This window comes from Callionymus lyra, chromosome 9 (assembly GCF_982586985.1).
Source record: "Callionymus lyra chromosome 9, fCalLyr1.hap1.1, whole genome shotgun sequence".
Lineage (NCBI taxonomy): Eukaryota > Metazoa > Chordata > Actinopteri > Syngnathiformes > Callionymidae > Callionymus > Callionymus lyra.
In genome coordinates, this window is record NC_141826.1 from 24,176,867 (window position 1) to 24,194,139 (window position 17,273).

At 40.5% G+C, this 17,273-nt stretch overlaps 1 protein-coding gene across 28 annotated transcripts in view; it reads right to left on the bottom strand.

Annotated features, from left to right (window-relative positions):
* Window positions 1–10,539: 10,539 nt before the first annotated feature.
* LOC148072337 (protocadherin gamma-C5-like) overlaps window positions 10,540–17,273 on the bottom strand; it is a 171,318-nt gene continuing 164,584 nt past the window's right edge. For 24 of the 28 annotated variants that reach the window (XM_087799925.1, XM_087799913.1, XM_087799935.1 and 21 more), the window contains 2 exons: window positions 15,301–15,398; window positions 10,540–12,572 (listed from right to left, as the gene is read on the bottom strand). In XM_087799925.1, the coding sequence (XP_087656051.1) occupies window positions 12,244–12,572; window positions 15,301–15,398 (427 nt within the window). In that variant the 3' untranslated portion in view covers window positions 10,540–12,243. The remainder of the gene's footprint in view (window positions 12,573–15,300; window positions 15,399–17,273) is intronic. The other 4 variants (XM_087799916.1, XM_087799909.1, XM_087799919.1 and 1 more) reach the window with 2 other exon arrangements.

Consider the following 17,273-nt stretch of genomic DNA (forward strand, 5'->3'; position numbering starts at 1 on the left):
TTCAACTAATGTGTGTGTGTTGTTGTGATGTGTGACTCTATTGTATCATCAGTGTGTGCGTTTGTTGTTGTGATGTGTGACTCTATTGTATCATCAGTGTGTGTGTGTGTGTTGTTGTGATGTGTGACTCTATTGTATCATCAGTGTGTGTGTTGTTGTGATGTGTGACTCTATTGTATCATCAGTGTGTGTGTGTTGTTGTGATGTGTGACTCTATTGTATCATCAGTGTGTGTGTGTTGTTGTAATGTGTGACTCTATTGTATCATCAGTGTGTGTGTGTGTTGTTGTGATGTGTGACTCTATTGTATCATCAGTGTGTGTGTGTGTTGTTGTGATGTGTGACTCTATTGTATCATCAGTGTGTGTGTTGTTGTGATGTGTGACTCTATTGTATCATCAGTGTGTGTGTTGTTGTGATGTGTGACTCTATTGTATCATCAGTGTGTGTGTTGTTGTGATGTGTGACTCTATTGTATCATCAGTGTGTGTGTTGTTGTTGTGATGTGTGACTCTATTGTATCATCAGTGTGTGTGTGTGTTGTTGTGATGTGTGACTCTATTGTATCATCAGTGTGTGTGTGTGTTGTTGTGATGTGTGACTCTATTGTATCATCAGTGTGTGTGTGTGTTGTTGTAATGTGTGACTCTATTGTATCATCAGTGTGTGTGTGTGTGTGTTGTTGTAATGTGTGACTCTATTGTATCATCAGTGTGTGTGTGTTGTTGTGATGTGTGACTCTATTGTATCATCAGTGTGTGTGTGTGTGTTGTTGTGATGTGTGACTCTATTGTATCATCAGTGTGTGTGTTGTTGTGATGTGTGACTCTATTGTATCATCAGTGTGTGTGTGTTGTTGTGATGTGTGACTCTATTGTATCATCAGTGTGTGTGTTGTTGTGATGTGTGACTCTATTGTATCATCAGTGTGTGTGTTGTTGTGATGTGTGACTCTATTGTATCATCAGTGTGTGTGTTGTTGTGATGTGTGACTCTATTGTATCATCAGTGTGTGTGTTGTTGTGATGTGTGACTCTATTGTATCATCAGTGTGTGTGTGTTGTTGTGATGTGTGACTCTATTGTATCATCAGTGTGTGTGTGTGTTGTTGTGATGTGTGACTCTATTGTATCATCAGTGTGTGTGTTGTTGTGATGTGTGACTCTATTGTATCATCAGTGTGTGTGTGTGTTGTTGTGATGTGTGACTCTATTGTATCATCAGTGTGTGTGTGTGTGTTGTTGTAATGTGTGACTCTATTGTATCATCAGTGCGTGTGTGTTGTTGTGATGTGTGACTCTATTGTATCATCAGTGTGTGTGTGTGTGTTGTTGTGATGTGTGACTCTATTGTATCATCAGTGTGTGTGTGTTGTTGTGATGTGTGACTCTATTGTATCATCAGTGTGTGTGTGTTGTTGTGATGTGTGACTCTATTGTATCATCAGTGTGTGTGTGTTGTTGTGATGTGTGACTCTATTGTATCATCAGTGTGTGTGTGTGTGTTGTTGTAATGTGTGACTCTATTGTATCATCAGTGTGTGTGTGTGTGTTGTTGTAATGTGTGACTCTATTGTATCATCAGTGTGTGTGTGTGTTGTTGTGATGTGTGACTCTATTGTATCATCAGTGTGTGTGTGTGTTGTTGTGATGTGTGACTCTATTGTATCATCAGTGTGTGTGTTGTTGTGATGTGTGACTCTATTGTATCATCAGTGTGTGTGTTGTTGTGATGTGTGACTCTATTGTATCATCAGTGTGTGTGTGTTGTTGTGATGTGTGACTCTATTGTATCATCAGTGTGTGTGTTGTTGTTGTGATGTGTGACTCTATTGTATCATCAGTGTGTGTGTGTGTTGTTGTAATGTGTGACTCTATTGTATCATCAGTGTGTGTGTGTGTGTGTGTGTTGTTGTAATGTGTGACTCTATTGTATCATCAGTGTGTGTGTGTTGTTGTGATGTGTGACTCTATTGTATCATCAGTGTGTGTGTGTTGTTGTGATGTGTGACTCTATTGTATCATCAGTGTGTGTGTTGTTGTGATGTGTGACTCTATTGTATCATCAGTGTGTGTGTGTTGTTGTGATGTGTGACTCTATTGTATCATCAGTGTGTGTGTGTGTGTTGTTGTAATGTGTGACTCTATTATATCATCAGTGCGTGTGTGTTGTTGTGATGTGTGACTCTATTGTATCATCAGTGTGTGTGTCGGTGTTGTTGTAATGTGTGACTCTATTGTATCATCAGTGTGTGTGTGTTGTTGTGATGTGTGACTCTATTGTATCATCAGTGTGTGTGTGTGTGTTGTTGTAATGTGTGACTCTATTGTATCATCAGTGTGTGTGTTGTTGTGATGTGTGACTCTATTGTATCATCAGTGTGTGTGTTGTTGTAATGTGTGACTCTATTGTATCATCAGTGTGTTTGTGTGTGTTGTTGTAATGTGTGACTCTATTGTATAATCAGTGTGTGTGTGTTGTTGTGATGTCTGACTCTATTGTATCATCAGTGTGTGTGTTGTTGTGATGTGTGACTCTATTGTATCATCAGTGTGTGTGTTGTTGTAATGTGTGACTCTATTGTATCATCAGTGTGTGTGTGTTGTTGTAATGTGTGACTCTATTGTATCATCAGTGTGTGTGTTGTTGTAATGTGTGACTCTATTGTATCATCAGTGCGTTTGTGTTGTTGTGATGTGTGACTCTATTGTATCATCAGTGTGTGTGTGTGTTGTTGTGATGTGTGACTCTATTGTATCATCAGTGTGTGTGTTGTTGTGATGTGTGACTCTATTGTATCATCAGTGTGTGTTGTTGTGATGTGTGACTCTATTGTATCATCAGTGTGTTTGTGTGTGTTGTTGTAATGTGTGACTCTATTATATCATCAGTGCGTGTGTGTTGTTGTGATGTGTGACTCTATTGTATCATCAGTGTGTGTGTGTGTGTGTTGTTGTAATGTGTGACTCTATTGTATCATCAGTGTGTGTGTTGTTGTGATGTGTGACTCTTTTGTATCATCAGTGTGTGTGTGTGTTGTTGTAATGTGTGACTCTATTGTATCATCAGTGTGTGTGTTGTTGTGATGTGTGACTCTATTGTATCATCAGTGTGTGTGTTGTTGTAATGTGTGACTCTATTGTATCATCAGTGTGTGTGTGTTGTTGTGATGTGTGACTCTATTGTATCATCAGTGTGTGTGTGTTGTTGTGATGTGTGACTGTATTGTATCATCAGTGTGTGTGTGTTGTTGTGATGTGTGACTCTATTGTATCATCAGTGTGTGTTTGTACAAAACTCTTTTCGTCTAAATATTAACATTAGAAAATGATCTTAAGCCCCGCCCACTGAACACACTTTCTGGAGATGAAATCTTGTTTATCATAACCACGCCCACTCTGCTGTGATTGGTCAAACGTGGTTTGTCACCGCGCGTTATCAATCCCGGAAGTCTCCACCTCCTCGTTGTATAAACAAAGTGGGGGCGTGATTACAGCAGGAGGAGGAGTGAAGCCATTATTACGTCATAATGGACTCTCGTAACCTCTCGTTCGCCCAGATTTCAGAGCAACTTTATAAAGTAATACGTTCAAAACATGGTCATGATGAGGGACTTGTGAAAGTCGGCCTCTCTGGTCTTCCTGGCTTGAGATTTCGGGGTTTAAGATCGACCAGAAAAAGAAGATAATATTCAGTTTTTCCTCACAGTCTTGAACTGATTTAAATCAAATCTTTCTCAGTAGCCTCTAGAAAACAAACATTTTTATCGATCATTACACTAAGCAAGATGTTACAAATAGGATTCTCTTGCCCCATTAAAAGGGAAGAAGTAAATATCATTCAACTTCTTTGGTCCTAAATTTATTAATCAAAATATTATTATATACTTTTGAGAAAACTAAACAGACTTTGACCCATGGATACATGATCATTTTAGTGATTCCAAATACACTTTTGTTGTTTTTATGTAGTTGGAGATTCATCGTGGTGACCTTGGCTCTTCCTGGAGTTACATTGACGCACATGGAGTGATGGACGTCAACAGGAACAACATGGTTATAAAGCTCTGAATGTAGGAAACATCTGCTCTATAGTCTCTAATCCTCAATAAAGTGAAAACTACAGGATGATCCTCGTAACTAGTTTTCTAGGTTATACTGTTTGGTGCCTCGACTGAAACTAAGAAATGAGACCAAGAAGACGTTTAGCAACATCTTTGGATGTCAAAGAGAAAGAAAAAATAACTGTAAACGAAAGACAGAATCTAAAACCTTCAAGTAAAAAGAGAAAGAAATGATGCAGTGAAGAGCATCGAGATGATTCAGCATTTTTTTCAAATAACTAATCTGAACGACATGGTTTGTAGAGTAAATTTCAGTCTTAGGAACTACAAAGGAAAGACAAAATACTCAATCATTCTATATATCATCTATATATCCATCCATCCATCCATCCATCCATCCATCCATCCATCCATCCATCCATCCATCCATCCATCCATCCATCCATCCATCCATCCATCCATCCATCCATCCATCCATCTATATATCTATAGATCCATCCGTCCGTCCATCCATCCATCCATCCATCCATCCATCCATCCATCCATCCATCCATCCATCCATCCATCCATCCATCCATCCATCCATCCATCCATCCATCCATCCATCCATCCATCCATCCATCCATCCATCCATCCATCCATCCATCCATCCATCCATCCATCCATCCATCCATCCATCCATCCATCCATCCATCCATCCATCCATCCATCCATCCATCCATCCATCCATCCATCTATATATCTATAGATCCATCCATCCATCCATCCATCCAATTTATCCATCATCCATCCATCCATCCATCCATCCATCCATCCATCCATCCATCCATCCATCCATCCATCCATCCATCCATCCATCCATCCATCCATCCATCCATCCATCCATCCATCCATCCATCCATCCAATTTATCCATCCATCCATCCATCCATCCATCCATCCATCCATCCATCCATCCATCCATCCATCCATCCATCCATCCATCCATCCATCCATCCATCCATCTATATATCTATAGATCCATCCGTCCGTCCATCCATCCATCCATCCATCCATCCATCCATCCATCCATCCATCCATCCATCCATCCATCCATCCATCCATCCATCCATCCATCCATCCATCCATCCATCCATCCATCCATCCATCCATCCATCCATCCATCCATCCATCCATCCATCCATCCATCCATCCATCCATCCATCCATCCATCCATCCATCCATCCATCCATCCATCTATATATCTATAGATCCATCCATCCATCCATCCATCCAATTTATCCATCATCCATCCATCCATCCATCCATCCATCCATCCATCCATCCATCCATCCATCCATCCATCCATCCATCCATCCATCCATCCATCCATCCATCCATCCATCCATCCATCCATCCATCCATCCATCCATCCATCCAATTTATCCATCCATCCATCCATCCATCCATCCATCCATCCATCCATCCATCCATCCATCCATCCATCCATCCATCCATCCATCCATCCATCCATCCATCCATCCATCCATCCATCCATCCATCCATCCATCCATCCATCCATCCATCCATCCATCCATCCATCCATCCATCCATCCATCTATATATCTATAGATCCATCCATCCATCCATCCATCCAATTTATCCATCATCCATCCATCCATCCATCCATCCATCCATCCATCCATCCATCCATCCATCCATCCATCCATCCATCCATCCATCCATCCATCCATCCATCCATCCATCCATCCATCCATCCATCCATCCATCCATCCATCCATCCAATTTATCCATCCATCCATCCATCCATCCATCCATCCATCCATCCATCCATCCATCCATCCATCCATCCATCCATCCATCCATCCATCCATCCATCCATCCATCCATCCAACATGTCGTAAGAGCCTGACTCAGCATTATTTTGAATAACTAATCTGTGGTTCGTACAGTGACTCATGAATATCACAGCAGTGTCGCCACTAAAACTAGTCCTCGGCGGATAAAACATTCATATCCTCGACTTAAAATACCCTGGAAAGTGTCACGGCTCCCTGAAGTCACGCTAAAGACTGCATCAGCCGCTCCATCAAGTATTCACCTCCAACATCTTCTCTCTGCAGCCGCGGGTCAGAGAAGAACTCTTTGCTTAAGAGTCGTCTTGTGGGTTATTTTTAGAGGCGAGCGTTATTGTTGTTTCCTTGAGTGGCACACGGACCCAGAGCAGCCGCAGGAGCCCGGAGATAAAACACTGTTTGCTTCGGGAAGATAAGACGCACAATGGACTTTTTGTGGGACACTGTGATCTATTCACTTAAGAGCAGCTCGTAAAAACACATTCTCCGATGCACGGTTGCTGGAAAAGAGGCTTTGTTGTTGCCGTGACGATGCAGAGGCACCAGGTTACTTGGGCAGAAAACATTGCAGTGTTGATTCAAACCTGATCTTCGAGACTCCAGGGTTTGTTGAGAGGAACTGGACGACAGAAAACAAGGCAATACTATCAACTTTGTATGTAGGTTTAGTCTTGTAAGTCTTTTTTCTTCGATGTTCTGTTTAGTCATCGAGTAAAACTTCATTTTTCAGATGCAAAAATTAAACTAAACACTGTGAACCAAATCGTTTGTCAAAAATAAAATGATCATTTTAGTAATGGATGTATAAATGGATATAGATAGATTGAGTATTTTGTATATACATATACACATTTGTTGTTTTTATGTAGTTGGAGATTCATCGTGGTGACCTTGGCTCTTCCTGGAGTTACATTGACGCACATGGAGTGATGGACGTCAACAGGAACAACATGGTTATAAAGCTCTGAATGTAGGAAACATCTGCTCTATAGTCTCTAATCCTCAATATAGTGAAAACTACAGGATGATCCTATCCTTAACTAGTTTTCTAGGTTATACTGTTTGGTGCCTCGACTGAAACTAAGAAATGAGACCAAGAAGATGTTTAGCAACATCTTTGGATTTCAAAGAGAAAGAAAAAATAACTTTAAACGAAAGACAGAATCTAAAACCTTCAAGTAAAAAGAGAAAGAAATGATGCAGTGAAGAGCATCGAGATGATTCAGCATTTTTTTCAAATAACTAATCTGAACGACATGGTTTGTAGAGTAAATTTCAGTCTTAGGAACTACAAAGGAAAGACAAAATACTCAATCCATCCATCCATCCATCCATCCATCCATCCATCCATCCATCCATCCATCCATCCATCCATCCATCCATCCATCCATCCATCCATCCATCCATCCATCCATCCATCCATCCATCCATCCATCCATCCATCCATCCATCCATCCATCCATCCATCCATCCATCCATCCATCCATCCATCCATCCATCCATCCATCCATCCATCCATCCATCCATCCATCCATCCAATCAACTTTGTATGTAGGTTTAGTCTTGTAAGTCTTTTTTCTTCGATGTTCTGTTTAGTCATCGAGTATAACTTAATTTTTCAGATGCAAAAATTCAAAGTTATGTTACACAAAACAATATTACCTGATGACACAATCATTTCCTCGAGTCAAAAAGCTAGTTTAAATGATGTGTACGGACAGAAAATCTTGGTTAATGACGCAAATATTCATTGGGATTTTAGAAAAGATGTGTACCAAGCATCTCAACCATGATGTACTTTTCGTCCACTATCCCTGACCTACTTTTGTTTAGTACCATAAACATTCAACTGAGCTCATAGTGACCAACTCGACACACTCGCACAACCCAGTAGAAAACGAAAACTACGTATCATTGAAATCTGTTTGTTACTTTATGAGATATTTTTGCTAACGGACACATCAACATCCACAAAAACACATTTATTTTTTTCTCTGTTTTTAGCTCATTAGATGAGGAACATTTACTCACATTACTTTATTATAACATTTGAAGATCAACCCTGAAGTGAAATCGTTTTTGTGATAAAAAACTTCGGACAATGAAACACATTGATGGGTTTTCACCCGAGGACATGGAAAGTACACCAAGGAAAATCACAACTTCACGCTTCTGTTAATGGGATCGAACACATGACCTTCTTTCTTTGTGCTGTTGAGAAAATTGAAGCCGTTTTTTTTTTATGATCAGCGTCAGTAAGAGTTCTTTCTTCTGCGTCTCGAACCTTTTAGGTCCTTTTTCGACACTGGATGCTCTTCCTTTAACTCAACTCACTGTACATGGATGTTAAACCCCTAGGTTGACACATATGTTTTCAGGTCTTCGGGTCATCTTGACCCTGAGATAACACAACGATCTAGTTTTGAACAATGTGCTGCACAGATATTCATCTAACTGTAGTTTTAACAGATTTAAAGATTTTTAAATCATTTATTTTTGAAGCTCATGATTTCACTGATCAACATCTACATTAGAATGCGACTTGTTACGTAATAAACTGGTGATTTGAAATATAATAATAACTTATTTTTGGCCAGGCAAACATTTTTGACTCCACTTATAATTCTGCGTCTTCATGCATAAAGAAGTTCCAACTGAAGCTTCTCGGATGAGAGTTGAAATGATGTCACAACACGTTCTTGATCTTATAATCTATGTGCTTGTGTCATTTAAACTTTTGTAACAGTTTATTTTGGTGTCTAAACCGCTCTAGTAGAAGAACTCACATTTCTCCGATCCTTAAAACTCTTCACTGGCTGTCAGTTTCTTTCAGGATCATTTTAAAATTCTGGTTCTTACTTTCAGATCTATTCATGGTCAGACCTTCCATCAGTGATCTGATCCAGACTTACACCCCAGCTCGGGCTCTGAGGTCTGTGGATCAGAATCTACTGATGGTTCCTGAACTTCAGGACCAGAGGAGAGAAATCCTTCCAGACTGTTGCTCCTAAGCTTTGGAACCATCTATGTGTTTGATGATCTACTGACTCCTTCAAGAAACATCTGTGTTTGATGATCTACTGACTCCTTCAGGAAACATCTGTGTTTGATGATCTACTGACTCCTTCAAGAAACATCTGTGTTTGATGATCTACTGACTCCTTCAAGAAACATCTGTGTTTGATGATCTACTGACTCCTTCAAGAAACATCTGTGTTTGATGATCTACTGACTCCTTCAACAAACATCTGTGTTTGATGATCTACTGACTCCTTCAAGAAACATCTGTGTTTGATGATCTACTGACTCCTTCAAGAACCATCTGTGTTTGATGATCTACTGACTCCTTCAAGAAACATCTGTGTTTGATGATCTACTGACTCCTTCAGGAAACATCTGTGTTTGATGATCTACTGACTCCTTCAAGAAACATCTGTGTTTGATGATCTACTGACTCCTTCAAGAAAAATCTGTGTTTGATGATCTACTGACTCCTTCAAGAAACATCTGTGTTTGATGATCTACTGACTCCTTCAACAAACATCTGTGTTTGATGATCTACTGACTCCTTCAAGAAACATCTGTGTTTGATGATCTACTGACTCCTTCAAGAACCATCTGTGTTTGATGATCTACTGACTCCTTCAAGAAACATCTGTGTTTGATGATCTACTGACTCCTTCAAGAAACATCTGTGTTTGATGATCTACTGACTCCTTCAAGAAACATCTGTGTTTGATGATCTACTGACTCCTTCAAGAAACATCTGTGTTTGATGATCTACTGACTCCTTCAAGAAACATCTGTGTTTGATGATCTACTGACTCCTTCAAGAAACATCTTAAGATACCTTAACTTGTGCTTGATTATCTGAGACCCAAAGTGTTTGTCTTATGTGTCTTTATCTTTTAAACTATATATTTTAACTGTGTATTGTTTTTCATTGTTAAAGTGCTTTGTGACCCTGGTCTAGAAAGATCAACGAATAACCATTACTAGCTTTCTTACTTCTTAGAACTCTACACAGTCCAGTTGAGTCACTTTTGTACCTCTTGGATTATATTTCATCAGCAAAAGACTTCTACAGCAGCTTCAAATAGATTTTATAAATTAGTGATGAAGATAGTAATACTGTAATTGTAAAATGTCATTTTATTTATACATTTTAACCTAACATATACACATATATACACAAAAATAATTGTGAAAAACACTTCTCACTTTCATTAGTTTAATTTTCAAAAGAAAGTAAAAATCTGTTGAAAGACAAAACAGAAAACTTAGTAAAGAATATTTTATTATTATTATATATATATATATATTTACATAACAGTACTATAGTTTATATTTGTAGTTAGTGTAGTATAATATTTAGAATATAATATTCAGAATAAATCAAAGACAAAAGCTTGGATCTCAAGTATTCAATTCACTCTTAAACTGATAAACTGATTTGAAATAACTTGATAATAAACTACTTTATCTTCAACTAAACTGATGAAATAATGGGACCAGTATCTTGTTCGAAATCTCTTTTTTTGTGTTTATATTCACTGAAGGCGAGTCATTATTCTAATTTTAATCGACTCATATTGAAGCAAAGAACACAGAAACAAGTGAATGATTTCATAATCCTTTTTATTTGAAATGTCAGTGTCCAAGAGAAAATAAAACAGCAATATAAATATTAGCATAAAAATAAGAGAGTAACACAAGGGTATAGCGTGGGGGGGAGGGGGGGATAAGCATTTGATAAGAAAGATAACACAGCAGGATAGAGTTAATTCAGCAACGGACGGACTCACACATATATAATATTTATAATCATTTGCTGGACAGAAAGAGAATGAAAGGCATTCGTTCACAAATGCACGAGATAAAACCACCGCAAAAGAACATTGAGGTTACAGAAGGATAGAACTATTTCTTTTTTTCTTTTTTCTTTTTTCGTTTCGTGTCTCTTACAAGGGTGATAAACGATAGAGAGAAAGAGAGAGAGAAAGAGATAGAGAGAGAGAGGAAATGAACACAAAAATATTTGCATCACGTATCACGAGTTAACTAGTCTAGAAGTGTGCCTCCCGCTAAAGTCTCCTTTACTGGTTTATTTACACTGAAGTGTTAGTCGGCTTTCATGGTGCTTAGTTACTACATTGCAACACAAACATCGCAGTTTCATTGATAATTGAGTTGTTTTTTTTTGAGGTTTTTTAAATCGGAGTTTTTTTTTCTTGTAAAACAAAATGCAACACATTCCAGTAGTAGGCCACAGCTTGTGGAGAGGGACTGGAAACGTTGGTCATGGTCCCTTCTGTACAAACTACTGGCTCATACCAACAACTTTTTGTCTATTTACAAGGGGTTAAGGGGGCGTCAGGGGGGTCAAGGGGGGGGGCCTCGTGCAGAGAGGAGGTGAGCGGGACAGTGTAGCTGTTCTGTCGAGTGGCTCTCGGTCTACAACACGTGGTGGGGGGGGGGGGGGCGTCCTCAATCCTGCTTCCTCTGTACATTCAGTGGGTAGAACCACAAGCAAACTGAACCCCTTCACTTCCGCCCCGGGACCCCGGGGGTCCCGACAAGTATGGACTCCGTGTCGTCTCAACACAGACGACGCCTCTATGCGAGTCTCCAAGAAGACGAGAGAAAAAAAAATAAAACTGTCGAGAAGTTTCAGCTCTAGGATCTCGGAATCTCCGGATACAAACATGGCTCAAGGTTTTGGCGTGTGTGTGTGTGTGTTTGGGGGGGTTTGGGGGGCACATCTGGAGGGGAGTCAAAAGGTGTGCTCTGCAGCTGCACTCCTACAAGCTCATGCTCTTACAAATATCGATAAGTGTCGAGTAAATGCTACGTGTGGGGAGGGAGGGGTTGATTGATAGAAACCTCCTCGTGGTAGCGATGCATAGCTTTCCTTCTCTAAAACTATGATCCTTAAACATGCAGAAGAGTTGGTAACACCTGTCGAGATCAGCCTCCGCTGATCCTACGCCGGGGGGCCGGGGGGGACGGGGGGATTTAAGCCATAAGTTTAAAATATCCGAACTTTCCATTTACATGTGGACTCACGTCACTTATACCAGCATGGTTACTTACAATGAATCTATTGATTTCTGCCAAAAAATAAGACCCCCCCCCCCACACCCTGCCCACGGATATATCTACCCACACATTGGTACTGGACCTTCAGCACGACAACACCGACACACATTCAGATTTTTCTAAGGGTCTTCAAAGTTTAAAGAACCGTCAAGTTTGTCCATGTGATCAGACGCCTGGAGAGATACGGGACCGGCCGGGTGTGTGGGAGGGTTCAAGACCCCCGGGTCTACTTCTTCTCCTTCTTGGTGGACTTCTTCTTGGAGGCCGGCGTCTGGGCGGCCTTGGGGGGCTCGGGCTGGCCGGGGTTCTGGGGCGGGGGCAGAGCCTGCTGGGCGGCCTGCTGGGCCGTGGCCTGCTGCTGCTGCTGCTGCTGCTGCTGCTGCAGCTGCTGCTGCTGCTGCTGCTGCTGGGGGTTGGAGGTGAGCGTGGCGGTGCTGCCCGGGATGTAGACGTTCTGCCGGTAGTCCGGCACGTGCTGCAGGGTGAACTGGGGGCTGTAGCGGGTGCTCAGGCCCATCGTGCCGGGTCCCAGGGTGCCCGTGGCCTCGCTCACTTCTGGCGGGAAGAGGGGTGGAGCGGGATGGAAGAGGAAGAGGAGGAGGAAGGGGAGGAGAGAATGAAAATAGTTAGCGACAACGACGAAATAAAGTAGAATACAGGTGCAAATAAATTCAATCTTTTACAGAATTTTCGAGTTTTTGTGGGTAAAAATAACTCTTTAGATGAAAAATAATAGTTATATCTGCAAGTTATGGTAATATTTGTTTAATTATTTCATCATACATTGTTATAACATGCAGACATAATATTCCTAAACTCTTCTTAAAGAGAACAAGATGTTAAAACTACAAAAAAAAATTTTAAAAATACCTTATAGTCATTAACAAAAATGAAAAAACTTTCATTCAAAAAAAGTTTAAATTAAGGTTATAAATAAACGATTTAATACTTTGATTAAAAAACATATAAAACACTTCAAATAGAGTTTGAAAAATATATATATTATTTAATTAAAGAACAAACCAAAACTTTGAAATACTTTAAATGAAAGTTATGAATAAATAAATAAAATACTTTGATTCACAAACTTAAAGACATTAAAAGGCTTTAAATTAAAGTTAGAAATTAAATTATTTCCTTTTAAAAACGTCCAAATACTTTAAATTAAAACAAAAAAAGGCCTTTCCTTAATCATATTATATAGAGTGAAAATATGTTTTTATTTAATTCAATGAACGTTTTTTATTTCAGTAAAATAACACCATAGAAAAGAACATGAATCAAAATGTCATAGTTTCAGGGCTAAGTCACATGTGGCTCCGGGGCCTCGTTCTTCCTCCTCCTGCTCTGACCTGGACCCGACACACACACTAAGATCCAACCGAGCAACTGGGAAACTGGTCTCTCTGCGGGGGCTTGTGAAACTATTCTAGTCCGACCCTGCGAGCGACTCTTACGCTTTGGTATGCGGTTCGAAACCCTCTCTGTGCTCGAGCGGACGACGTCTCTCCAACATTACACGACTATTAAAAAACATGTGTAACATTCCTATGACTCAGAGTCCCTCCATTTCGTTTCTCCCATCATGCCGAGTGCGCATGACGCTCGGCTCTCGACTCTCTCTCTCTCTCTCAGCCCCTGCATTGCAGAGCCACAGATGCTCCCTCCCCCATCCTCCCTCCCCCAGCCTCCCCTCTGCCACAGTATATATAAACACAATGGTGACGTCCTCGCTGCGCTTCCAGTAAATTAACCAGAGTTTTTCTCTCTTAAAATCCGAGACTTTCTGTCCTTCTTTCTTGCGACATAGGAAACATTCTGGTCTGTTTTCGCAGAGACAAACATTGACGTGTCAAAGTGACAATAACAGTGGAAAATACTGAGTTCACTGAGGAGTAAACACAGCAGTGATCTGGACCTGGACGTCACCGCTCGTATGATGAACTGAACGTGTGAATAAACTTTATTTCTTGAGCAAAAAGAGTCTGAGCGAGAGCGTGGGTGTCGGGTTGCTTCGCCGGACCAGCTCGCCGTCTGCTTACGATTCAACAGAAGACGCGAGCGCGAGTTTACAGTAGACACATGGAACGCCGACATGTTATTGAATTAAACACAGATTTGTTTGGTTTTCAAACCTGGAGGCAAACAAGTGCATGTTGGCTTCGGTCACCTCGTGTTTACTCGGAAACAACGGGTCGAATAATTGAACTTTATATGGATTTGTTTCACGCTGAAACTCTTTTTTATACATAAATAGATGAACGTAGATGAAAGTAACTTGTTTAAAATATGGACTTGAAGGACAGCTCATGTGAAAAGTCTCCTGATTCTCCAAGATGCAGTTAGTTCCTCATCATGACCATGTTTTGAACGTATTACTTTATAAACTAGCTCTGAAATCTGGGCGAACGAGAGGTTACGAGAGTCCATTGTGACAATAATAATGGCTTCACTCCTCCTCTAGCCAGCTGCAATCATGCCCCGCTTTGTTTGTACAACGAGTCCCTTGGAAGGGTAGACTTCCGGGGTTAATGACATGAGGTGACAAACCTCCATTAACTTACTATGTCCACTGACTTCCCACCTTCCCTCGTGATAGTTCTGATCTTGTCCTTCATAACCTGAGCTCCTTCAACTCTTGCTACTCGACAGCAAGAGGCTTTTCACACTCGAGTCTGGTTCTGCTCAAGGTTTCTGCCTGTTAAAAGGAATCGTTTCCTATGCAACGATGCTCGTTTCTTTTCTCTAATATAGTGTCATTGAAACTGTCAATTATATTCTGATGAATCTGTTGGGATTTCACACTTTCAATGAATTAAATGTATCATAAATGCTAAGCTTTTGTTTTAGCTAACATAGCTAACACAGCTAGCTCCAATTGTTAGCATTTTTATGTTATTCTTATTTAGTTTAATGCTATTAAATTGTGAATTTTAAAGTGCCTAAATTCAGTTAGTTTTAATCCACTTTACAGCTATTTGTTACTTTTTTCAAACCTTTTTTTGTATTTTCTCCACAACCCTCAACGTCCAAACCTTCTGTTTCCAAAGAGCATCTTTATGACGTTCCACCGTACCCACACTCTCCTCTTCACCTCCCACAAACAACATTTTATGTGGTGAAACTGTACAGTTTTACTCTCTAGTCGTAGATCTTGCTTCAAACGTAACGATCTGAGGTTGGCGAGGAAATGCACGAGGAAGATATGTTTGTAAATATTTGTGCGACTTCAACCCACGCACCCCGAACACGCGTCAGACCTGCGAGGCGGTGCGAGACTCACCGTTGGCGGCGGCCATCAGAGCTTGGAGTTGCTCAGCCTCGGTTGGGGGTTGGGGCCAGGGGCCGGTTCCCATGGCAACCTCAGGTCCTCCGGCAGCCCTGGAGAGAGAGAGAGAGAGCGAGAGAGAGCCGGCGTGAGAACATGGCGGCTCATCGCAGACGTGAGCGTTGATGAGGCAAAGCAGCTGACAGTGAAACACGGCCTGAGGAGAACTGGCTGGGAAAACAAGGAGGGTATGTAATACACACACAAAAAACAGGGTGTGTCTCAAACAAACACACACTCTTGTTAAGGGACAAATGTGTCCGCACACCGACACACAGTAGCAAGCGTGTTCAAGTGATCCGATAAAACAGGGGGAAAAACACATTGATCTCCACTGCATTCACTCGGGAATGACGCTCTTGGATCGGAGCTTCGAAGGAAATGCTTGTCTGCAGAGTCAGGCGGGGAAAGTTGATCTTTTCCATCTGTGCAAACTCCACCTTCAAAGCCTCGCTTAGTCAAAGTGGACTATTTGCATGTGGGGAACAAAGCGGAGATTCCTGCGGTTGATTCTGTTCATCTACGTGCTCACGGAGTCGCGTATCAAAGAACGAATCTGGACGATCGGTCGCTTTAAAATATCCTCAAAAACTAGGTTTTAAACCAGAATTTCTACAAGAAGAAGTTATGAAAATTCTATAGATTTTTTTCATGAACCTTTTCTTTCAAAGTACTTATTATTAACTGTTATCCTACTATGACTTCCGTGCAATTTTGTTGAAATACTGTACTTTGTTTTGTTTTGCTCTCATAGAAGAACTCACATTTATCCGATCCTTAAATCTCTTCACTGGCTGCTTGATTCTCGGACTCCTGTGTTTGTCTCGTGTTATCTTGATCTTTAAATTATATATTTTAACTGTGTATTTGTTTGATTGTTTAAGCGCTTTGTGACCCTGGTCTAGAAAAGTACTATATAAATATTACTTACTTAAGTACTGTGTCAGCTTAATAAATCATAATAAAAAAACAATGTTGTCTGAAAGCAGTAGAAGGAATAGCTGGCGCTGAAGCAATTTAAAGATAGAGACACATTATTCTGATAAAGAAAAATGAAACGTTTAAATGAAAATATCGACATTGAAGTTCTTATCTTTTCTTATTCCATTGTTACTATTTTTCACTAAGTAGTAGAGCAACACCTGTGGTTTGAAAGAAAAATGAAATGTTACATTTTCTCTTTTTTTCTTAAATTTATAGCCTGGAAAATGTACTTATGTTAAGTTTCAGGTAAATTATAGTACTTTAATTACTATAAAATGATCAAAAATATCATGTCAAACCATTTTGGTTCTGCTTTATTTTCCCAAATTCAATTATTTTTTATTGAATTTCATCAAAACAGAATATATTTTAACTAAAGTAAATACCGTTTTTTATTCGATTGGAACCTTTCGACCAGCTCGGTCTAAAGGTTTCGATCCAAAACTAAATATTTTCCTCGCAATCTGTCTCTGGTTGGAAATGTATCTTTGATTATCTTACGATGCCAAACTGGCTTCGGTTCTTCGGATCCAGAGCCAGACGGTGAAGGAGGGAGAGCGAGGCTCGAGTAGAGATAAATAAAAAAAAACGTTAAAGTTAAATCCTGTCTGCGCTCTTATCCTGGCTGCGGTTGTGTTAAGCACATCCTGTGGTCGACGTTATCACTTCCTGCGGTCAAACACCGTCGTCCAGAAGCGGTGGAACCACAACAGGATGGTGAGTCTTTCCTCTGCTGCGAACACAGGACGCCCCCCCCCCCTTATATATCTCAAGCTTCTTTTCTTTCAGGTCACGATGAAGAAGCGAGACGATAAGACTTTCAGCCGCTAATGACATGATAACGACACAGAGAAGCCGGACTCGGATCGGTCGGTCGGATGTACAAGGCAGTAGCTACGAAACACACAGAGATGTCACAGTCCCGTCTACGCCACAGCAGGCAT